The following is a 24,726-nucleotide window of genomic DNA, read 5'->3' on the forward strand; positions in this document are numbered from 1 at the left end:
TAAGAGAGGATTTAGTACTCTGAACTATCATAAAGAGCAAGTTACATAACCCTTTGGAAATTAAGAGCTTGGATGCATTGATGAAATTATTTGTAAAATGCCCTCCTAAGTTAAGTGACTCAAAGTTTCTTGATAATATGGAGCTATAAGCTAAAAAGGCTCATCAACACTTACATACTACACAAGAAATCTACTCATAAATTTATTTTTCTTGTATATCACTTTGATTTGTATTTTTAATTGAATTTTCTTTGATTTTCTTACTTATATATTTCTTTTTCCTTTGAAAACATGCTTGCTATTTTGTAGTTATCTGAAAATTGATTACTTGTAGTTTTTCAATCTTTATAATGCTTTCATTTTTACAACTTTTCTTTGGAGTTTTTTCCAATTCAAATGGTGGATACACTTCTCTAAGGCCACACATTGTATATATGTTTGTGCAACGGTAGTATAAAATATGAATACATATACTAGTGAATATGTAAGGGAGTCGATAAATTCAAATTATTGGCTGTTTTTCTAGAGCTAGTTGATTGCCTTCATCTCCAAGGTTTCTCCTCGGATTCATGCAACAAATCCATTGCATGTCAAATTTCCTATCTCGGGTCTTCTATTATGCAATGTTTATGTTCTCTCTTTACAATATGAGAAATTTCCATGTATATGGCTAGGCCAAAAAAAAACATCTCCCGAACCTTAGTAGCCAATACGATTTTCCATTTTTTTACACCGCCACAAATTCGATGGGATTGTATGGTTCCACAATCGTATTTTCTCATGTATTCTTTCTTTTCTCTATTACTTTTTGCCTCTAGCAAGCGCACAGCTCGCACGCACAGCTCGCACATTCAGAACAAAAGCTCTAGATTGGCTTTGCCTTGCTTGGAACAAAATTTAGGAGTATGGGACTCCATTGCTTGGACCTTTGTAAAGACCATTCCTCTTAAAGCTTTAATGGTTTATTATGGCCATCCGAGGTTGGAGTGTTTCTCCGTCTCTTCTACGCGTGTTGGTAGCAACTCGAACTAATTTCTTGAATTTGTGTCTGCTCCTGTAGACCCAGGACAAGAAATGTCTGCCTAGTGCACAGCAGCCTCCACGGCAAAGCCAAAACCAGAAAAACTTTCATCTGCTTCGTAGATAGGACCTGTTGAGCATGAGGATTACCATGTCCTGGGCCTGCAATGGTGGAGAAGCCATCTACTGGTTACAGTGAGGGGTCAAAGTCGTGCATGCAGCTGCTTGTGGTGATGTTGGAGCGAGCTGCGAACCCATTGCTACCTACTATCACTGATCAGGCTCGATCTCCCGCCCTGTATCTATAGACAAGGGAGATGAGGCTTGAATGGATGAACACCCAGGCCCAGGTTCCCTTTGGTACCCTAACTAATCTGGTAGGGTTGGGGCACGCTCAGAGCTGCCACAAGCTGCTTCACCGGAGCAAGCTGCGCATGTGGCACACATGACACATTAAACCCCCCCGCGACCGGTTGTGCCCACCAAAGAGCTACATAAAACGCTATGCCAAGAGAGAGAGGTTTCAAAAACTTGTTGATATATATTCAGCAAATTACTTAACACATCCATGCTGAATCATAGCTATCTGCTAAGATGAAGTGCACGGGCTCCATGTGCTAAGACCTTGGAGCAAACATCCTTTACTCATAACAAATTCTATTGATAAAGGAGCTTCGCTACACACGCTCGATTCAATCCCTCTTGGTGAGAGGGCATGTCTCGACTCTCATGCGCGCAAGGCAAAAAACACGCACTTCCATTGTTGACACGATCCCTTGCACTAGACTTCCAAAAACAGTAAGGCCACACCTATGGCTCATGCAATATGAAATTATTACAGAATCAAAAAGCTTTAGCGAGATGGTTGCTCGCTGATGTTTTCAAATCTCAGCCAAGCACCCCGCAAAACCCCCCAGACAGTCCCCACCGCACCTGCACTTCACATCCGTATATCCCTCTTGAAAATTGAAACTCAAAGGGTACCAGATGATGCACCATTATCCTCCTAGTGGTCAACGAGTTGCCTGAGCACATATTGAAGAATCCCACCATTCTCAAAGTAAGTCAATTCAACCTGCAGTTTAAGATCAAAAGCACAGATTTAGTTGCAATGATCAAAACCATGGCTATGGCGTGGGTAGTGCTCTTCAAAACGCATTACCTGGGTATCAAAACGCAGAGTGCAGGTGAAGCTTTTTCCACTGTCTGTCTTCACTTCAATATCTTGCCCAGGTTTGATGGACTTGATATCAGAGGGAAGGTCAATGGAGTATCTTTCATAGCCCGAAAGGCCAAGAGATTCAGCATCCTCACCAGGCTTGAAACAAAGGGGAATAATTCCCATCCCGACCAAATTACTGCGGTGTATACGCTCAAAGCTTTTTGCTATTACCGCTTTAACACCCTAAGCAACAAAAAATTGAAGCCACATTAGGCAAGACGCTACTACAAAAGCATGTCAGGACTAACCAGCAGGCAAGAATAAATTACAAAACCGAAATTTCCAAGTATTTCAGTTGAAACCCAAGAGGGTGTCTTACACCTTCATTTAAAACACCATTAAACGTCATACCAATAGATATGGACCCTTGGCAGCCCAATCCCTTGAACTGCCACTGCCGTATTCAGCTCCTGCAAGAATCACCGTATCTAATCCCGCTTCTTTGTATTTCTGCAGAAGATAACCAGATAATCTCACTCACTCGGTTAAAAAGAGAGCAGGCCGCTGCTTTGCTGATAACAAAATACATTGTTGACACTATGCTTACCGTTGCAGCCACATGCACATACAGTTTCTCTCCAGAAGGCACATGGATTGTCTTTGGTCCCACCTCTCCTTTCAGAAACTTATTCACAATGCGAATATTGGCAAATGTTCCTCTAGCCATTATTTCATCATTGCCACGACGGCTTCCATAAGAGTTGAAATCCTTCCGTTCGACACCACGCTCTAACAGATACTTTGCTGCTGGACTGTCCTTGTGAATGTTACCAGCTGGGGATATGTGATCAGTAGTTATACTGTCCCCAAAGTTCAAAAGACAGTACGCATCCTTCACACCATGTGCCCCAGGTGGATTAAGAGACATGGACTGAAAGAATGGAGGATCATGCACGTATGTCGACTTTGGATCCCAAGAATAAAGAGCGCCACTGGAAGCAGATAATTCATTCCACATGGCATTCCCCTTGGTAATCGATTCATAAGTCGACTTGAACATCTCAGGCAGCACAGAAGATTGAACCACCTGTGCCAAAATAATCACTGAATCATTGCTATCTGTATCTTGCACAAAACAAATGCAGTCTGCTTCAATAAAAATAACTAAATCATTGTATCTTCTGCTTGCACATACCCAATGTAGCGTACTCGCAGCTTTCTAAATCTAACATTTTAAATTTCCATTGGTGTCTTTTGCTTGCAAAAAATCAATGCAGCCACCAAAAGACAGCACTGGAAATTTGAAATGTTGCAATGCAGACAGCTTGCAACCTTTCCAAATGCAACATTTTCAAAATGATGTATCTTTGGCCTTACTTTAGCAATCTCCTCACTGGAAGGCCAGATATCTCTTAAATACACCTTTCTTCCATCTTTGCCAGTTCCAACTGGTTCCTTCTCAAAGTCAATGTCAACCTGTCATGGCAAATTAATACACTTTTAATAAAGCACTAGCAAACTTTGGCAATTCATTAAACAGCTTAAAAACCCCCACTCACAGTTCCAGCCAGGGCATATGCCACCACAAGTGGTGGGGAGGCCAGATAGTTTGCCCGAGTCAGTGGATGCACTCTGCCCTCGAAATTACGATTCCCAGACAATACAGCAGCAGCAACGATATCTGCAGGCAGGACCACCAATGTGTCAGGTCTCTATTGGTACAGCTTCGTAAGAAAATAAAATTTACAGTTTGATCAATGCGAGCAGATTCATGTATGTCTGATAATCCTGACAAGCAACTGCCCATAGAAACATTCCGCACATAAGCACAATTACTAAATGAAAACACTACCATTGTCTGTGATTGCTGCTGCCACAGATTCGTGTATCTCTCCAGAGTTGCCAATGCAAGTGGTGCACCCATACCCGACTAAACTGAAGCCTTGCAAGTCCAAGTACTTGTTTAGTCCACTGCAAACCACCAAACTTGTGAGGAGAAAATCGAGAGATCCACGAGAATACAGGGTTTGATTATGTAGCATACAATAGCAAACAAACTTGTAACCTTCAATGATTACCAAAACAGACCCTCACTTAGACGATTTTAGTGAGCTGCCAGCTTAGGTGCATAAATGATCATACAGACTCTGAAGTTAATTCCAAACCTCTCGTGAAGATACTTCGTGACTACTCCAGAACCAGGTGCTAGACTTGTCTTGATCCACGGTTTCACCTGTTTTGTAAAACCCCATGAATTAAATGAATTGACTCTCCTAATGCAAGGTGAACATGCCTCAAACTGACAATCTATTCCTAGCTCGGAAAGTATGTACCTGTAGGCCCAATTCGTAAGACTTCTTTGCAACAAGGCCAGCTCCCAGCATCACACTTGGATTAGAGGTATTCGTGCAGCTCGTAATGGCAGCTATGACAACATCACCATGCCTCAACTCCGCAGGTTTCCCATTGAATGTAAAGTTTGAGGCAGCGGCTTGCTCCTCTTTTGGGATGGAAAATCCCTAAAAAAAAATTACCATTAGAAGGCTCATATCTTTTTTGTGGAAGATTCTGTATAATTCTCTGACTAACAATTAGAATATCAAAAATACAAAGTCCTCTTTGCAACAAAAATTAACGATGAATAGTATAACTGAACACAGGCACCACATTTTTATACCAACCTTGAAGCCAACTTTGTTATCGAGACAAGCATGCCAGTCACTTTTCATATCTTTCAGGGAAACTCGATCATGAGGACTGTTCACAACCCACACAAATCAGCTCAGCCTGTGAAAGAGATTACTAAGACTGCACAAGCCTAATCTGATCCTAGACATATGCCATTTTCACAGGTCACTCATCCAAACAATATATTCAGAGAACACACCGCTTCGGTCCAGACACAGAAGGCTCTACTGTTTCAAGATCCAATTCGAGATAAGAAGAGTAAGTTTTCTCTATTTGAGGCTGCGGATAAAAGAAAACAGCAGCTGTAAGAACAGAAACTTCCCAAAACTACTGCTTAATGTAAGTATAATCAATACATAGAAATAAGATGTTTTCACCTCGTCATAATCAATAAACATTTTGTTTGCACGCAGATAAGCTTCAATCATTCTGATCTGCAGAGAAGCATTCCACTTGCCATTTTCAGTCTCTGAAGGGATGTAATCAGACAGCTCTCTAACAATTATAGCTAAACAACTTCATTGTGGTTAATCAACAAGCCAAAGCTATTCATATATCCTGCATATAAACAACATGCACCTTCTAAACCACATAACAGATCACCTTATCTTCATCTCTTCCGGTCAAACGAAGATATTGCAGGGTGACATGATCAACAGGAAAGAAACCCATAGTAGCCCCATATTCAGGGGACATATTTGCTATGGTTGCACGGTCAGCCAAAGAAAGTGCAGACATCCCTGGACCTGCATTTCACAAGTAAGGTTCTTTCATTCAGTAACATGATAGCTAGCAAAAACAAAGCATAAACCTCTTTCTTTAGATTATTGAACTTACCGTAGAATTCCACAAACTTGCCAACTACACCATGCTTCCTCAGTATTTGGGTGACAGTAAGTACTAAATCAGTTGCTGTAACCCCTGTAAGCATCTTCCCAGTCAACTTGAAACCAACCACACCTGGAAGAACCATGCTCATAGGCTGGAACAAAAAGCTTAAGTGAGTATATTTATAGAATACAAGGCATTCGAACATGCTATGTGAAGAAAATAATCAGATGAACAAGCGGCTGGGTTTTTTAACATAGCATCCAAGCTAATGGTAAAGTGTGAGCAAACTTACTTGACCAAGCATAGTAGCTTCGGCTTCAATTCCACCAACTCCCCAACCAGCAACTCCAAGCCCATCTATCATTGTGGTGTGTGAATCAGTGCCAACAAGGCTATCTGGGTAAAGCATTCCCTCACTGTTGAAGACCACTCTAGCAAGATACTCCAAATTCACCTGTAGTTGTACACACCAAAAATAGTAACATAAGTTGATCTAGCTGCCAAAAAAGATCTTTGACTTTTTAGTACTAAGACTTACAGTTGCTATTCAGATTTTGCTCAACATGAAATTTCTATTTAAAAATTCAAACCAAACAAATGAGGTTATGCAGCCAGAGAAAATGCCTAGCTAGTCCAGAGAACTTCAAGCAGAGGTGACAATTCCTGTTCAATGTTTGAGATGACTCAAGGGTAAACAGCCAACAAGGATAATCCATTGCTCATTCTGCTGAAGAAAAAATCAATGTTTGGCTAATATAATCAAAATAGCACTTGCAAAGCTGCCAAAGAAGTACAGATCAACCTGATACATCGATAACACAGAAACCCTACCAGCCCCTTGAGGCACTATCTTTTGCAGGGAAGTTATGCCCATCTAGAGTCCAGACTTCCATAAAATCAACAGCAGTTAAGAGTACCTCCTAGGGAATTTGCAAGACCAAAATGGCACCAAGACCAAAGGCCACACAGACTATTTGACAACCTTATCATGCAGTTGCACTCGCAAGACATTGAGCAACTTGAGTAGCTACTTAATAAGGTTTCAAAATAAAATAATTTCAATCATGGTTACTAGTAAGATAGCACACAACTTGCTTACTCGTTTTTATATTTGTATTAACCTTGAACATACCTGATGCACTATTCCAGAGCCTGGAGGAACAACCAGCATGTTCTTGAATGCAGTTGAACCCCATTTCAAAAATGCAAAACGCTCCTTATTACGATTAAACTCATACTGCATGTTTGCTTGAAGAGCATTTTCTGACCTCGCTACATCCACCTGGACTGAATGGTCAATTACAAGATCAACTGGGACCTGCACACTTGAATAACTCAGCGAACAGCTGATTTCATTAACTCCCCCCACCTCAATAGTAAATTTTATGGTAGGTGCTCACCAAAGGATTTATCTTGTTGGCATCACCCCCAAGTCGTTTTATGGCATCCCGCATGGCAGCAAGATCCACAACAGCAGGGACCCCTGTGAAATCCTGCATGAAGCCATTTTGTCATAAGGCTGAGTATGAACGTACAGCTCTTAAGTTGTGCTGTGATGTTCCAAACAATTTATAGTTCTCTAGCTAACCCCAAAAGTTCAATAAGGCTCCCCTCAAAAGTTCAAAACTAAGGCCCCCTCAAAACGAATAACATGTAAAAAGTAGAAGGAAACCAGAGTACAAGACTAATATACATTTAACCCATATATTTTTCTTCTCCGAATAAATAAAGTTGAATTTTCTAGCTTTCTTGCCCTTCAATGCAAATTAGACCCTCCTAAGCAATGGGCAGTCAAAAGCCACATAAACTGCAAAGAGCACTAGTGAAGAGGAAGCTCATTAGAGCAGATCTGACCTGCAAAATAACACGAGCCGGCTTAAAAGGAATCTCCACTTGCTTTGGTGAAGTGTTCTCCCAATCAAGAATCTTCTCAACATCTTCTTTCAGAACTTGGAAATTGTCACAATTCCTTACTGCTGACTCTAGCAAAATCTTGATAGAGAAAGGCAGTGTATCTGCAGCAGAAAATACCTTAAATAAAAAATTAGTATACTTGCCATTTGTTTTCATGCCAATAACCTGTGCAACCAATACATCAAACCTCTACCATAGCTTCAGGTATTAAGAAGCATTCATTGTAATGACAGAAAAGGCTCAAGATGGTAATCACCTGTTCGAGGATCTTTCAATGCTGTAAGACTGTAGTATTTGCCAAAACTTCCACCCTCTGCCTTTTGCAGGTCTGTCAGTGTATACTTGAAGGGGTTTTCAGTTGCTGTAGTGAAAACATGGAAAATAACAATCAGAACTGGTAAAAGACTTAATATTCGAACTTCAAAATGTGTAAGTTCTCTGGTAAAGAAAACTTCACAATGTACAAACTCTTTGGAAGAGAAGATGGCATATATCTCAAGCCAAAACCATGACAAAACAGATCTAACACTTAAACTTGCGAACGCAAAGAAGGCATATGCATTCCATAAACTTCAGGTGTAAAAAGAGGACACGGCATGCATTTATAGTCAGGCAACAAGATATAAGACCAGTGATTCATGTTTAAGCAGAAATTACTATAGGTAACCATGCAATGCATTAGATCAAGACAATGCGAGAGCTGCTTAGGAGTTGATTGATCCATGCCTGACATAACAAAGTAGTGAGTGACAAAAGATTCGATCCCATGAGAGAACTATCCAAGTGCATAGACGTACCCATTGTTGAGAGACGCCTTGCAAAACGTTGCAGAGGTGAGATGGCAACTGCTTGCGTCGAGAGAGGGCTGGCTTCTGAGGCCCTGTTTAGGCAATTATCATGCGGTGAAACTGCGGAGGCTGATCTGGAAGCCAAAGGAGAGGTAAAGAAAGAAGAAACCCGGGAAGAAGTAGTTCGAGAAGCTCGGATCAACGAAGAAAAATGCATAGTGGCATGCCTGATGCGACAAATCTGCACAGGAATCTCGGAGTCCCGAGCTTTTTCTCTGCAACAGACAAAACTTTTCTTATGAATGTTTAGCAGCGAAGTAATCTCGGATACCCTAACACAGGACTCAAGAGCCCTTACTGTTTTTTCTTTTTCTGCTGCACGAAAAGTCCCAGAAATCGTCGCCTTGCTTTCTTCAGCGTACTTTTTCTGCTGAAAAAATCAAACCGGTCCGACAAACTCGCAGAATCTGGTGAAGCTTGTTTTTAAACTAAAAACGAAAAGGGGAATCGTCACCGCGAGACGTCCGCGTCTACAGAGATTTTAGCAAGCGCTGGAATTGCCGCAAGCGAGAGATGCAAGGGAAAGTTTTTCAGTGGAGAAATGGCAGGGTCTCTGAGTGATCAGTGAAACCCTAATTTGTCAATGGCGAAACAGCAGGGTCTCTGAGTGATCGGTGAAACCCTAATTCTTAACCATGGCGAAGAAAGCTCGCTGCTAGAAACCAAAGGCCGCCACACTGCAAGAAGACGAAGCTACAGAAGTAAACGCTAATGCAAACTCCTCACATGACGTGGTGCTCAAGGATGCCACGTGGCAAAATTCTTACCACACTAATGACGTGGCAAGGAAAATGACAAGTGCCACGTCATAGCTGTGGGCCAAGGGAGCACTCTCCTTCCAAAAATATGGCGTGGCGCCAGAAAACAGCTTCGCGCATGACTTGGCATGTGTGAAATGAATGCCACGTTGCACCTTCCATGACGTGGCGAGATGAGAATTGGAACTTGGCACGCCACACAAGCACAAGCCACGTCATCGGATCCTGAAACTAATCTCACCGGCCTAGCACGTGTCGTGTGACCTGTCATGCTCGTCCATGTGTTTCGCACAATCTCAACCTAACCCTTGAGAAAGTATCTTTGTTGGGAGTCGGGACCTTTGGGTGTGTTTGAACAACATTCCAATTCCCCAATATGTGAAGTGAACTTTTTTGTAAAGGTTTTCCTTTGTTAATACTATATCTACTTCCCAAAAAAAAACCATCCTTGGCTCATATTGAAAAACATAGTGGCACGGGCACCTTCAAAATCAATGAAGACATGGCCCATTTAATTGAAAATCGGACACCAATTCTTGGCTCATATTGAAAAACATAGTGGCACGGGCACCTTCAAAATCAATGAAGACATGGCCCATTTAATTGAAAATCGGACACCAATTCGCATTCTAACACGAGACAATGAGAGTCTAGACATGAATCATAATTGGATGCATTGAGTAACACCAGACAATGAGAGTCCTAATATTGCTTCATGAATCATATTCAGGCTAAGTGGGCACACTAAGGTTTATACAATAGCGATGAACCTTAGTTTTTTTTAATATATTTTTCTGTTCATATAATTTTCTAAGTCAGGCATTCCACCCATATTTGCTCAAGCTTAAGAACGTTTAAAAAAATGTAACACTTTCATTCGTGAGTCAGACAAGCGGGCTATATTCGTTTATCGTTCTCTTTCTCTCAATTATCTCTCTCTCTCAACACAAAGACACTGCGCCTCAGCTCACAACAAGATGACAATTTTTAAAAAAAACAAGATCACAACTCCAAGTCTCTCTTTCATATTCAAGCAGAGGATTTATTAAAAAAACAAGATGACACTTTAAAAAAAACAAGACAACAAGTGCGCACTGTGTCTCCCTCAACATTTGTATTAATCAGGTAACATTCATGTTAAAATCTCTCTCTCTCTCTCTCTCTCTCTCTCTCTCTCTCTCTCTCTCTCTCTCTCTCTCTCTCTCTCTCTCTCTCTCTCTCTCTCTCTCTCTCTCTCTCTCTCTCTACTTGAGCTCGAGGTTTTAAAGGCATCTAAGTAGAAGCTTCTAGGCTCGTGTTGGACAGCCGCCTCAAATGACCAATCTACGCTCAGGTTCGCTAATCGCCTCTACAAACTTCCAGATAGTTCCTCCAATTTTGTTTTTTTTAATGACCCTCCCACTGCCGTACATCAAAGCCAAAAAAAACATTTCTAAGGTTTTCACTTTTCACGTCACTCACCTATACTAAGATTCTAAGGTTTTTTTAAATGGTCCTCCCACTACCGCACATTAAAGCCAAAAAAAAAACATTTCTAAGGTTTTCACTTTTCACATCACTCACATGTACTAAGGTTCAAATAACATTTCTAAGGTTTTCACTTTTCACATCACTCACCTATACTAAGGTTCAAAAAACTTCCAAACTAATCAATACACAAAAAACATATTTGGATGCATTGAGTGGTCCAATGCAAGAGGATAAAGTAGGCACTTGATAAAAACATGAAAATGTGCCAATGAGATCATTTTTGTTTTGAAAAACAACTCTCTGTATTGGACGTTTCTAGGCACCTACCACTTTAATGCCCTTGCTTTAAACACCATTCTCCACCAAGTTGACACCAACCATCATGGAGGACCTTTCAATATCCCATGCATCCATTGGGTTTACAAACTTTTAGGGTGAGAAGTTTGTGGTTGTTGGGTCTCTCCTAATTGGTGAAGCACTAGGGTTAGTAGCATTCCTAACTAGCAATGGAGAGCTATGAAGGACAATTGCAATGGGAAGTGTGTGGACTTTCCAATTTAATGGGCTTTATTGCAAGAGGGATCTGTTGTGTGGAGAAGGGGAAAGAGAGCAACATCAATCATGGGCCATCGTTTGTCCAAGAGCCAAACCTTAAGGAGATTAAGAGTAGAAGACCTAAGAGCATGGCCACATTGCTAGGTAAGGCTCATTTTTCTTCCTTTCAAGAGCCACCTTGCTATGTAAGATTCATTTTCTAAATTCTCATCCTCACACTACATTGTGACCTCCCTTCTCCCTTTCAAATGCGACCCACCCATTCATTCTTCCCTTTTTTTGAGCACCTTCTATTGGATTTTTCCCAAGATCGCCTCTACTTTGTAAACATTCTCACTTTTATGAATGTCACAAAAAAAGGGTGCTTGCTTTTGTTGAACAAATTTGCTAGTAGCCGCCCACCATCAATATCTCCTTATCATGATGAGAGCTTTTCAAGATTTCATTTGATAGCAACATTCTATGGTGCATACTTTTGCAGTTTTTTTGCTATTGGACTCGATAATAGAGGCCACTTTCATGCTAACCTTTTTCAAATTAGAGATGTTTCAACATGAATGTGAAACTAGCTTCTCTAAGCACCGAAGAAAAAAGCTCGCATTAGATTGCATTATGAGATAAGTATTTGTTTTTTAAATGTAATTATTTAGTTAAACTTTGCGTAAGAAAGAATGTGAAGAGCAACTAAACATTAATTAGAGTTATCATATTTAGAATCATCCTCACTCTCTCTTTCCATAGTGCATGTACAAATAAATCAAATCACATGTGAACCTAAATTATACAATTTGTTACACCATTATTCTTTTTACGACCACAAATTGGAGGATGGATAACACATGCTCATCTAAGGCCTTCCAAATTTGTTCTTTAGACAGATATGCTACGTGCTACTTTTGAAATGCATGATGACTGAAAATATCTAATGCCAAAAGGGGGTAAGGAATCATTTATGGGTTGAGGTCAAGGTCCTTACTCTTAAGCATTATTGAGGTCAAGATCCTTACTCTTAAGCATTATTGAGATCGTAAAGTTAGCAACACCATCTTGGGGGCATTCTCTTGATAATGAATCATAGTCTTAGGCCTTCCAAACTTGTTCTTTGGAGATACATTATGTGCTACTTTTGAAATGCATGAGTGAAAATATCTAATGCCAAAGGGATTGAGGGGGTAAAATCTCAAATCATTTATGGGTTGAGCTCAAGATCTTTACTCTTACGCATTATTGAGATCAAAAAGTTAGCAACACCATCAGAGAGGGATTCTCTTGATAATGAATCATAGCCTTTACCTAGACCTTATGCTAGAAATCATGGTACCTAGGGTGGATCATAAAAAATATACAACCTCATAATGGAATATAAGAAACTTAATTAAAGAAGAGGCTTGGAAAGATAAATTCACAAACCAGTTCATTTCATTCATCAATTTCACTCTCTGGAAAAAATGAGAGCAAAGTACATGCTTAAATAGCCCCATAGCTCCATGAGCATAATGGTGGCAAGCATACTTCCATGTGAATACCACAACCCATATGACTAGCATTTTACATGTGATTCATGACAACATCCATGACCTCACCAATCTACACCTCCTTTCATCATTTATATATACATTCACCAAACAATAAATAGACTTAGGCATTTTTTTGCAATGAGCATTAATGATAGGCATGCTTTGCACACTCCATGTGAATGGCACAACTCATTTGACTAGCACTTTACATATGAAGCATGACCTTACCAATCTACACATTTCACCATTACTTTTACCAAACAACAAATAACCTTAGGCCTTTTAGACATTTGCATCATGCAACAAACACAACGACTATACTCCCTTTAAATACAAATCATTCATCACCACATTTTAGACACTCCTCCTTGGTGATAGGATTTTATTGTAAAGAATAACTATACTAACACCAATAATAAATGTAAGTATAGTTATTGTTTACAATAACTATACTTTCACCAATAATAAATGCTAAATCAAATCATGTCTATAGTTATTGCAAAGCAATAACTATACTTTACACAAATAATAAATGTTAATCAAAACATATCAATAACAAGTTACAAATATCCATTTTCAAAAAAGTATCCTACCAATGTTTAGTGTTTTGTAAACATTAATATACTTACATGCTAATTAAAGCATATCTACAACAAATCTGAAATTTTCAAAACTTAAAATTGTAAAATAAGTGTCCACTCTTGGATCGCTTTGATGATCTTTGATGATGGACTTTTTATTCTGAATAATAACTATAATTACAAATATAGAAAATGTTAATCGAAGCATATTTGCACTAAGTCTATTTTTTTTCCAGAAATAAAATATTACAAAATAAGCCTCCACCCTCGAATCACTTGATCATTAACCTTAACACCTTTGACTAAAAAGTTTCCCTCCATTCCTCCCCTTTTGGATCACTTGATGATTGAACCCAACACCTTGTGACTAACAATTTTCCCCCATTCCTCATGATGTCTACCATAAGGCAGCCTAACCAAAAATGATCATTCTACGAATGTGTTGGAGAGCTAGGAATATGAACCACCATTTGCTAGAACATGGAGCCAAAAGCTAGGATATGAAGAGCCCGTGATTCTCAAATGAGATGGCATTCGTGCTTTCAGATTAACTACCTTAGTATGACCAAATAGAGGAGTGTCGAGTCATGGAGCATGCTACTGATACTATAAAAGGAGAATGCAAGACTTATAGAAAACCTGCCGACAAAGACGTAGATCATGTGTTATTGAAGATATTGGTTGGAGCTCATCTGCATGAGCTTGTGTGCTAACTATAAATGGAGAACACAAGAGTTGTAGAAAACCTACCCACAAAGATGTAGATCATGTGGTATTGAAGATATTGGTGGGAACTCATCTGCGTGAGCTTGTGTGCTAACTATAAATGGAGAACACAAGAGTTGTAGAAAACCTACCCACAAAGATGTAGATCATGTGTTATTGAAGATGTAGATCATGTGTTATTGAAGATATTGGTGGGAGCTCATATGTGCAAGCTTGTGTGGTTATTGTGGTGCTTTAAGTGCCTTGCCCTACAAGTCTACTTTTTTGCTCGATTTTAGTCCCCCAAGACATGTGTGTAGACCCCAAGATGTTGTGGTGTTACTTGGTAAATGTGCTTGATTAGTTGCTCTTCAAGCACTAAGTTGCTGATTTTTTATGTTTGGCTGCCCATGTCATGCATGACAAGGCTGAGAGTTTGTAGTAGCTATTAGTTGTGCCTAGGTGATCTCTCTCTCTCTCTCTCTCTCTCTCTCTCTCTCTCTCTCTCTCTCTCTCTCTCTCTCTCTCTCTCTCTCTCTCTCTCTCTCTCTCTTTTCATCTATCTATTTATCTATCTATGTTAGGCTGCCTTATTCTATTTAAGAATAATCTCTTTCTCTGTCTCTTTTTATGTTAGGTTGCCCTGTTCTATTTAAGAATAATCTCTCTCTCTCTCTCTCTCTCTCTCTCTCTCTCTCTCTCTCTCTCTCTCTCTCTCTCTCTCTCTCTCTCTCTCTCTCTCTCTCTCTCTCTCTCTCTCTCTGGTTGCCCATGCCATGCATCATAAGGATGAGAGTTTGTAGTATCTATCAGTTGTGCCTTTTTAGGTTGAGAGTTTGGAGTAGCTATTAGGTTGAGAGTTTGCAATAGCTATTAGTTGTGCCCTTTTGAGATGATCATCTGAATCTCTTTTTCTCTCTTTATTTAAACTAGTGGGTTAACTCGTGGTTCGCACGTCTCCAAAATCAAATTCTACCCCAACCTCCTTTTACCTTCTCCTCCTCTCCCTGAACCTCCAAGTTCTTGCCACATGGAAACTTTGTGAAACTCTTCCTTTATATAATATAGAGATGTTCAATATAAGAAGAAGAGAAAGAGAAGCCTAATATCACATTAATCCTAGTTTATTAATAAAAAAGGAAAAAATAAACAAAGGAGTCCTAATCCTATTAATGTACCCTGTTAAGAAGAGGAAATATTTAAGAAGAGAGAGAAAAGGCTAATATCACATTAATCATAGATTAGGAATCCTACCCTTGCTTTATAACCTAGCTCAAATACCATGTTAGAAATCACGGTAGTTAGGATGAATGAAACCAAGACAATAAACACTGAGCAGTTTTACAAGGCCATCAAAAAGCACACGCATTTAAGATTTTAAAGGAAGGTCACAAGCTTTCTGGCTGCAGGCTCCCATGTTGAAGCCTACAAGCTCTACATATCCTTCATAATAATTCACCCATGTTGAAGCCTACCAGCTCTACATCTCATAGTGCTCCCTTCATGTGTAATTTTCACTTTCTAGTGCATCTTAATTAAGTTTCAAAAGCTATTCACATATTGTTAAGTTTCAAAGGCTATACGTATTGAATCGTGGTAGTCTATGCCCTCTAATTATAGCACCAAGTTCTAGTTGAAAAAGCACACCTCTTTAGCTTAAGTAAAGAGGTGACTAGCCTAATTTTGTGATGGCGCATAGGCGTTCTTGGTCCGCGAGACATCAACCACGAGTACTCTTGCTCTCTATGACCTCCTCATGACATGTTCTTGTTGAGGTTGTTTAGCAGTATAACTTGGGTAGTCTCTAGCATTCCACATCAGGTCCTTAGTGAAGCCCATGACAAGACAGATGCCCCAACACATGCCACAGGGCCGCGTGCCTGTCTTGCAATGTTATGCCTGCTTGTGGTAACTTATTCAAGCAGTTTATATGGCTGAACCAAAAACGTTGGAAGAAGCTCAAGACAAAGCTTTGCAAGGTTATTAAATACTTAAGACCTAAAGAAAACTAAACTTTCCTTACGGTATGTTTCAACAATAAGAATACAATCAAGAGCACATAAAGGAGTTATGGGAGTAATCTTAGGAAGCTTGTTGCTCCAACAATTGGATTTTCCAAGAATATTGCAACCCGGTGGAGGAGAAAAAGATCAATGATAATGTTGATTTGATAAAGGAGTGGAATTAATACTTGCTAATAAGACTTGCACACTCACCCATTATATGCTATAATGTAAGGAAAACCATGTGTTTTTTTTATAAGTGCTTCATTTTATAATATAAAAACTTTATGTTTACGATGTCTATAAATAATAATTAAAAGAGTGCAGCTATATTTGGTAGTGATGTTTGTAAACACACTAGGATCAGTTGGGCCACTTTTTCCCTCTTTCGAGGTTTTTTTCCCCGTGCTAGTATACACCCGTCTTAGGGTATACTTATCATCTTTATATAGCACACATTCATTGTCTATCTATCATCTCATTGTGTGCTCCCTCTTGAGCTTCTCCACTTTGTGTGTGTGTGTGTGCACGCATTCCTGCAACCCTGTTTCCAACATTTGGTATCAAAGCATATACTCCTCTTGCCCCTGTTGTTGTTGCCTATCCTTCACCTCGAGTCGCCTGTCTTCATGTCATGGTTCCTTTGATGATACAGAAGGCATATCTACAGACATGGACTTAGTTTCACATGGTACGTACCACAGGATAGCGTACCTCCTATGTAGGAACAAACAAAATGGAATGGAAGAGATTCACAAGCATATACGTTGCTTGCTTTGTTAGTCAAGAGGAGTATCATTCCTCACATTCAATCATGCACAACTGCTAAACATGCTTGGGATGCATGTGTCATTATACTAGGTACGTAATGAAGCACATGTTGCGTATTTATGCAAACAACTAGAGTCACAGTATATGAGTGAGGGAGACTCCATGGACACATGCTTGGGATGCATGTGTCATTATACTAGGTACGTAATGAAGCACATGTTGCGTATTTATGCAAACAATGTGCTTCATTACGTAATGGAGCACATGTTGCGTATTTATGCAAACAATTAGAGTCACAGTATAATGACACATGCTTGGGATGCATGTGTCATTATACTAGGTACGTATTGAAGCACATGTTGCGTATTTATGCAAACAATTAGAGTCACAGTATATGAGTGAGGGAGACTCCATGGACAGTTTCCTTACAAAAATCAAGGATTTTAAGGAGCAGTTGGCTAGTGTTAATGAAGTATATCCTTGGGATGCATGTGTCATTATACTAGGTACGTAATGAAGCACATGTTGCGTATTTATGCAAACAATTAGAGTCACAATATATGAGTGAGGGAGACTCCATGGATAGTTTCCTTACAAAAATCAAGGATTTTAAGGAGCAGTTGGCTAGTGTTAATGAAGTATATCCTGAAGTTCATTAGTGCTTACCATCTTAAATACGTTGGAGGACTCATATCAAAGTTTTACTTCTACCACATCAGACTCATGATGATGAAAGGCAATCCAAATGTCTTGAAGAGTTGGTTTCTATGCTTTCTTGCAAGAAGGGAAATCCAAGCAAAATAGATCTGTCATGCGTATAGGAGATCATGCTTTTGTTCTACCAGTCAACAAAGAGGTAAAGGTAAATCCTTTCCTCAGGATAGTTATAAGCTGAAATTATAGTCATCGGGCAAGTCTACAGACAAGGAAGGCCACAAGCTAACTATCCTGAGGAAAGGTAAATCCTTTCCTCAGGATAGTTATAAGCTGAAATTATAGTCATCGGGCAAGTCTACAGACAAGGAAGGCCACAAGCTAACGAAAAAGTACAAATGCAACTATTGTAGAAAACCTAATCACTACATCAATGTGTGCAGGAAGGAGGAAAAGAAAGACTCAGGTATGGATGTTGCATCGACATCTAATGTAGAAAACAATGAATTTGCAAACTGTGCACACGATGATTGGGCTTTCATTGTGCGCAATGCAATTTTGACCCTTCGCATAAGGATGTATGCATGGCTATTTTACAAATGTACATGTTTAGTATTTTAACAGTGATGCTAGTAAGCACATTACTTCTCATCGCAGTTTATTCTCTTCACTTGAATTTACTCCACAAGGAAACAATGTTACATGTGCAAACAACTCCTCAAAATCAGTTGGTAAAATTGTTCTCACTGTCGTAAATGGTGGAATAATCACGCTCTCAAATGTATTATATGTACCAGGGATCAAGAAGAACTTGTTATTTATCTATGCTATTACTGAGCTATTACTAAAGCTAGATTAGTTGTTTATTTTGTGGATGATAGATGTATTGTTCATGATCATAGTGATGGCAATAGTATTGTTGCTTTTGGTACTTTTTCTCATGGCCTTTACAAGCTAGATTCATATAAAAGACAAAATCATGCCATATGTACAGTTTCTCCACAAAAGGCAATGGGTGATACTAAGCTATAGGATGCATGCTTTGGTCACTTGAACTTTGGCATTTGATGCATTTGCGTAAGCATGACATGGTGTTTGAGATGTCACATCTTGAAGCCCCTATCAAACATGTTTGTGAGGATTGTATTCTTGGAAAAATGCAGTGGGCATTATTTTCCAAAGATGGTTCAACTATAACTATCCAGAAATTATAGCTTATACACAGTGAGAAATCACCATCTATTAGGGGCATGGTTGAAAATGTTTCTACATGTAACATTGGTACCCTGTGTACTAATCGAGAGAGATAGTATATGTTTAAGGAGTTTCATACATACATGGTTGATCATGGGATAAAACACCCATGTACTATGCCCTATACACCTCAGCAAAATGGTTTAGCTTAATGCAAAAATAGGTCTCTCATGGAGATGACACGTTGTATGGTGAAAAGTTAGGAGTTACCACATGGTTTTTGGTTAGAAGCGGCCATGTGTGCAACATATGTTTTGAATAAGTGTCCTACAAAGGCTCTACAATTACGCCTTTTGAAGCTTGGAATGATAGAAAGCCCTATGTGGCTCACTTATTCATTTTTGGTTGTCTTGTTTATGTAATTGTGCCTGAGAAAATTTGCAGCAAGCTTGACGATAGGCTGTTAAATGTATTTTTGTATGGGGGACATCTTGAAAAGTAAAGGTTACCGTCTCTATCATTCTGCTACCAAGTGGATTCTTGTGAGTAGAGATGTTGTATTTATGGAAGATACAAATCATCCCTTGCTTTCATGTAAAAAATAGTAAAATGTATGTTTGTAGTACACATTTGACACTCTCCTTCAATTGTTCAATGTATGATACATTGATGTATACCATTTGGGTACTCAAAGGAATGCTCAAAATTAGCCCACACAGGTTACAAATCAGCAGTAGAAAGAACAACCTATTGATGAGGAAAATGTGGATGATATAGTTGATGAGGAAAGAAGGAAAATTGAGGAGTTAAAAAGTATGCCAAAATGGCTGGTGCAAACACTATGTGACAACAAATTGGCCACTCATGTGCCCAGTAGAACACGCAGGTTCTCATCATGCATCTCATGTTAATGCAGGTCATGTTTTTGCTAGTGTATGTAATGAAGAGGAATCTGTCTCTTGAGATGAAGCAAAGGAATCAGAATAATGGATCAGTGCTATGCAATCTGAATATGATGCTTTACTAAAAAATGGTACTTGGGAGTTGTTTGATTTGCCTCATGGGTGGCAAGAAGGCCATTGGCATAAAATGGATTTACAAGTTTAAATGTAAAGTTGACTGTAGTGTCGAGCAATACAAAGCAAGGCTTGTTGAAAAGGGTTATGCATAGAAAAAAGGCATTGCCTATTGTGAGACCTTTGCACGCACATGTCTTATGACTATTATGTGGAGTATCATTGCATTAGTAGCACATAAATATTAAAATGTACGTCAATTAGACATCAAAACTGCTTTTTGAATAGAGATTTTCTTATGGTGGTCTATGTATCTCAGTCTCATGGTTTTGTTTAGAAAGGTCAAGAATCAAAAGTATACAGATTGAAAAAAGTTTTGTATGGTCTTAAGCAGGCTCCCAGAGCATGGTATGAGAAGAGACATATATACTTGGTTGCACAAGGTTTTTGCAATAGTCCTAATGATAGTGCTCTCTACATTAAGAGGACTAAAGAGGATTTTTTGGTCATCGTGCTATACGTTGATGACATGCTGCTCATAAGCTTGATGATCATATATCAAAGGTCTTTTGAAATGTCAGATCTTGGCCTGTTGCACGATTATTTGGGCATTGAGTTTCAACAGCATAATGATGGCCTTGTTATGCTATAAACACAATACATAGAGGCATTGTTAAAGAGGTTCAATCTTATAGATTATTGCTACACCTATGGAACCTAGTTTGTGACTTAGTCTTGAAGATGCAGGTGCCCCTTTTGATGCTAGCCTGTATCAAGAAGTTGTTGGATGCCTTATCTTCTTATGTAATACCAGGCTTGACATTTAGTATAGGGTCTTAGTATTGAGCAGATTTATGCATAGCCTAGGCACAAAGCATTGGTAGTCTATTAAGCATGTGTTCTATTCCCTAAAGGGCACCAAGAACTTTAGGTTGTTTTATACTAAGCGGGGTAAATCATAGCTGTATGCATTTAGAGACTCATACTGATTAGGTTGGATGTTACAACACACGAGTGGTTTTTTCTTTCGCCTTGGTGATTCATGTATATCATGGCTCAACAAAAGAAGCAACCCACTATGGCCACTTCTAGTTGTGTGAAGCTGAGTACAGGGCAACGTTTACAGCTACAGTTGAGTGTGTTTAGCTCAGACACCTTATTGTGCTGCTTTGGGTATTGCCAAGTCCTTAGCCACTACCATCTTTATTAATAGTCAGAGCACTATGGCAGTTGCACGAGAAATTTGGTTTTCATGATCACACAAAGCACATTGAGGTGCATTATCATTATGTTAGGGAGAGATTCTCTGCAAGGGAAATCAGCTTGGCTATGCCAACACAAGACAACATGGCACATTTATTCACAAAGGCTCTCTCATGAGAGAAGTTTGAAGCTTTTCGTAAAGCTTTGAATTTACTTTCCTTTGGGGATTAGTCTGGGCTCCCTCTCATCGTCCAAAGAACCGGCACATCTCTGTACTTTTAGTGCAATATCACCCCTTATTCACATCATCAATCCCAAGGGGGATTTGTAGCATATTTGGTATTGATGTGTGTAAACACACTAGGACCAGTTGGGGCGCTTTTTCCCTCTTTAGGAGGTTTTTTTCCCATGCTAGTATACACCCATCTTGGGGTATACTTATCATCTTTGTAGTACAACACACATTCATTATCTATCTATCATCTCATTGTGTGCTCCCTTGAGCTTCTCCACTATTTTTGTGTGTGTGTGTATGTGTGTGTGTGTGTGTGCATATTTCTGAAAAAACTAATAAAATCCCTTAGTTTCAAAACCACTCAATTTTTAAAGGTGATTTTTAAGATGGAAGGTGCTCCCATGGGCAACACTTCGTATTTTCCCTCTGACTTCATAAGTTTGTAGGTTTTTAGGCATTTTTGGGAATTTCCATCAATTGGGGAGGATCACCATTTGGGCACTCCCAAGTAGATGCCATATCATTCGGTCATGTAGATCTTGACAGTGCATCATTTTTGGAAACTTTGGGGATTTTTGGGACAGCCAAATTTGGGAAATTTGTCCAAAATTTGAGAGTTTTGTAAAATTTAGAGTTATTTATTTAAATTAAGTCTATTTACTCATGTGTTATGGGTTCTCTACTTGGGATGTCACCCAAAACCTAAGTAAATAAAAATTATCTATATTTATTTTTATTTATTAAAAAAAGCTCACCACACTGAGATGTGTCAAAAGAAGTAATAGCTGCATGCATTTACAGACTCAGACGACTGGGTTGGATGTTACGACACACGAGCATCCATGAGTGGTTTTTTCTTTCGCTTTGGTGATTCGTGCATATGTGGCCACTTCTAGCTATGAAGCTGAGTACAAGGCAGCATTTACAACTACAATTGAGTTGTTTTAGATACTTTATTTGCTGATTTGGGTATTGGCAAGTCCTTAGTCACTACCATCTTTACTGACAGGCAAAGTGCTATAACAGTTTTTCGTGCTTGTATAAAGCACATTGAGGTACATTATCATTATGTTAGGGAGAGATGTTCTGCAATGGAAATCAGCTTGGCTTATGTGTCAACACAGGGTAACATGGTTCCTGCCACAATAAGCGTACGCCCATGTTAACTCTGCCACACCCATACCTTCTACTCTACCACGCCCGTACCATCTACTCCGCTATGCCCGTGGCAACTTTGCCATGCTCGTACCTTCTAGAGCGTATGCATGTTCTTTCATTTTTCGCAAGCGCATGTCAGTTCCTTCCTGTAGCCACGTTTGTCTTCCGAGAAGCATACGCCCGTGTCATCTTTGCTATGCTCGTTCCCTCGCGTACACCCGTGTCCTCATCAAAGGGTACGCCCGTACCATCTTGAAAGCGTACAGCCGAACCATTTCGAAAAAAAATATTCACACACACACACACACACACACACACACACACACACACACACACAACATAATAGACTGTCCACAGGGGGGTCGAGGACTGCTATTCCACACATTCATGCACCTACACTTAGGAAAATTGGTGTGAAATAACCCTTTATTTGATGATATAAACTCTCTTAATGATCCCTCGCGCATAAGGTAAGACCCATCTGACAACACAGCTTGAAGCCAAACGGTGCTAGTCTTTGATAGTACCAGTGAGAGTGAAGATCGGGCCAACACATGACGAGTTACTCTTGACCTAGAGGCAGGAGGACTAGTGGCTCAGTGCATGGACAGACCACATGTCCTAGAGAAAGGCTCTACCTCCCCTACCCATTCACAAAGAAGCCTTGCTCTTCCAGGCTGTGAAATTTTATCATGGGAAACACACTCAGACGAGCCACATCCCAAGGAGAGAGGTATGGAAAACCAACTTGAAAGAGAGCCCAAGCTGCCTCTAGATCCTAGAGTGGAGATAGGGCAAAGTGAAAGTAACCAAACCCAGACTCATCCCACCGATCTAGAGGGCCATGCCCACCTTAGGAATGGCTGATTCATACCAAGCCAAGAGACCAATGCTAAACCCAAGATAAGAACCAGCTCTCCAAGGGCCTGAGACGTCCTATCATAGAGAAAGGGCCTACTTGGCCCCGTCATATAAGCCTGGAGCACCAATATACCAACACTACCCACCTCAGGGCGCATATCCAGGGTACCATATGGGGCCATATGAGGCACAACCTAATCCTCCCACCATGAGACAAGGACCCCCGATGGCCTACTATCCACTTGGCCCAGATCCTTCATCTATTGTTCCCCAACCAGCACCACCTGCTCTAGCCAACAAGGCTAACCCCTGAAATGTTAAGGATAGCCATGGAAATAGGGAGAGGGGTAGCTACTAGCATCACGCCCCCAGCACCACAGCAGCCTGTACAAGGGCCTAGACAAGAGCAGAACAAACCTGCTAACATCTCTACACTGATCACTAAGTTTGATGGGACTGGAGACTCCATACCACACTTAGAGATGTTTAATCAGATTTGCAAAGCCTTCGGCCATGTGGATGACCAAGTTAAGGTGAGTGCCTTTGGCCTCACCCTAGATGGCAAAGCTGTCCAATGGTTTAGGTCTTTGAAGATAGAAGATAAGGCCACCTTCAAAGCCTTGAAAGAGGCCTTCAAGGTTGGATATTCCCATCAAGAAACTAGATGGAGTCCCACTGAGCAGTTACACAATGTCAAACAAAAGGATGGTGAAACCATTTGGGATTACATCAACAGGGTAAGATATCTCCACTCCATTGTAGTGCCAGAGATAAGTTTTCTGACAAAAGGCTAATTGGTAGATTCCTGGAAGTCCTAGATGACATGCCCTTACATAATTCTTTGTATGCCTTGGCCCATACCTCCTTCGAGCAATGCTGTAGGAGTGCTATAGACTTTGAGGATAACTTCAAGGGAATGCGTTCTTGAGAACTTCATGAGGGTATGTTTGAAGCCTCATTTAAAACCACAAGCACCAGATCTGAGGAAAAAAGTAAGGAGTCCAGCTTGGGACAACAAGTCGAATAGTTGGTCGTTGCATTAATGCAGCAAATGACCCAACACGAGAACCGCAGGATGGAGTTGGTCAACCCCATTTCTACCCTAAGAGGGAGCTAGTATGGTGCCTGATTTGTCAAGCTAACCATACTAGCATGGAGTGTCCACATCTGTAACCCCATCCCACCCTCTACTCCACATACTGCCAAAGATGGGGCAATCATGAAATCACAAACTGCTATTAGCAAACCCTAGGCAACCCGCTGGCCTTGCCAGCATCTGCGCTTCACAACACACCTTAACTAGGCCAGGAAGTGGCCTAAAGAGAAATCCTTAAGATACCAGAGATGCCCTTGCCACCCCCAGTACTCCCACCTCAACCCACCATTACCACTTGTACATCATATTTCAACACCCCCTCTCAATGCCACCATGGGGAAATGCCAAACATGGAGGTGAGAATTGGACCTACAAGAACAAAATGAACCCCTCTTAACCATAGGATAGATGACAAGGTAGGTAGCCTTTATAAATTAGGCTTTTACAAAAGTGATGAGTTATAGAGAAATGTGGTTCACTCCGAAT

General features: G+C 40.1%; 1 protein-coding gene across 2 annotated transcripts; it reads right to left on the reverse strand.

Annotated features, from left to right (window-relative positions):
• Positions 1–1,541: 1,541 nt before the first annotated feature.
• Positions 1,542–9,160, reverse strand: LOC147605833 (aconitate hydratase, cytoplasmic-like). Of its 2 annotated transcripts, XM_086792338.1 has the most exons (22): positions 8,762–9,160; positions 8,631–8,678; positions 8,413–8,495; positions 7,872–7,976; positions 7,556–7,716; positions 7,102–7,194; positions 6,834–7,019; positions 5,994–6,155; positions 5,708–5,852; positions 5,474–5,616; positions 5,248–5,304; positions 5,070–5,149; positions 4,864–4,939; positions 4,516–4,701; positions 4,348–4,415; positions 4,035–4,153; positions 3,742–3,863; positions 3,560–3,658; positions 2,790–3,269; positions 2,594–2,692; positions 2,183–2,425; positions 1,542–2,095 (listed from the first exon to the last, which is right to left on the reverse strand). In XM_086792338.1, the coding sequence occupies exons 3-22, from the start codon at positions 8,414–8,416 to the stop codon at positions 2,027–2,029; spliced, it is 2,697 nt and encodes an 898-aa protein (XP_086648464.1). In that variant the 5' UTR covers positions 8,417–8,495; positions 8,631–8,678; positions 8,762–9,160; the 3' UTR covers positions 1,542–2,026. The 2 variants fall into 2 exon arrangements, with proteins under 2 accessions (XP_086648464.1, XP_086648463.1); XM_086792337.1 differs by having other exon boundaries at positions 8,413–8,678; positions 8,762–8,900.
• Between the last annotated feature and the right edge of the window lie 15,566 nt (positions 9,161–24,726).

Source organism: Cibotium barometz, chromosome 58 (genome assembly GCF_041138505.1).
Source record: "Cibotium barometz isolate CiBa-2024 chromosome 58, ASM4113850v1, whole genome shotgun sequence".
Taxonomy (NCBI): Eukaryota; Viridiplantae; Streptophyta; class Polypodiopsida; order Cyatheales; family Cibotiaceae; genus Cibotium; species Cibotium barometz.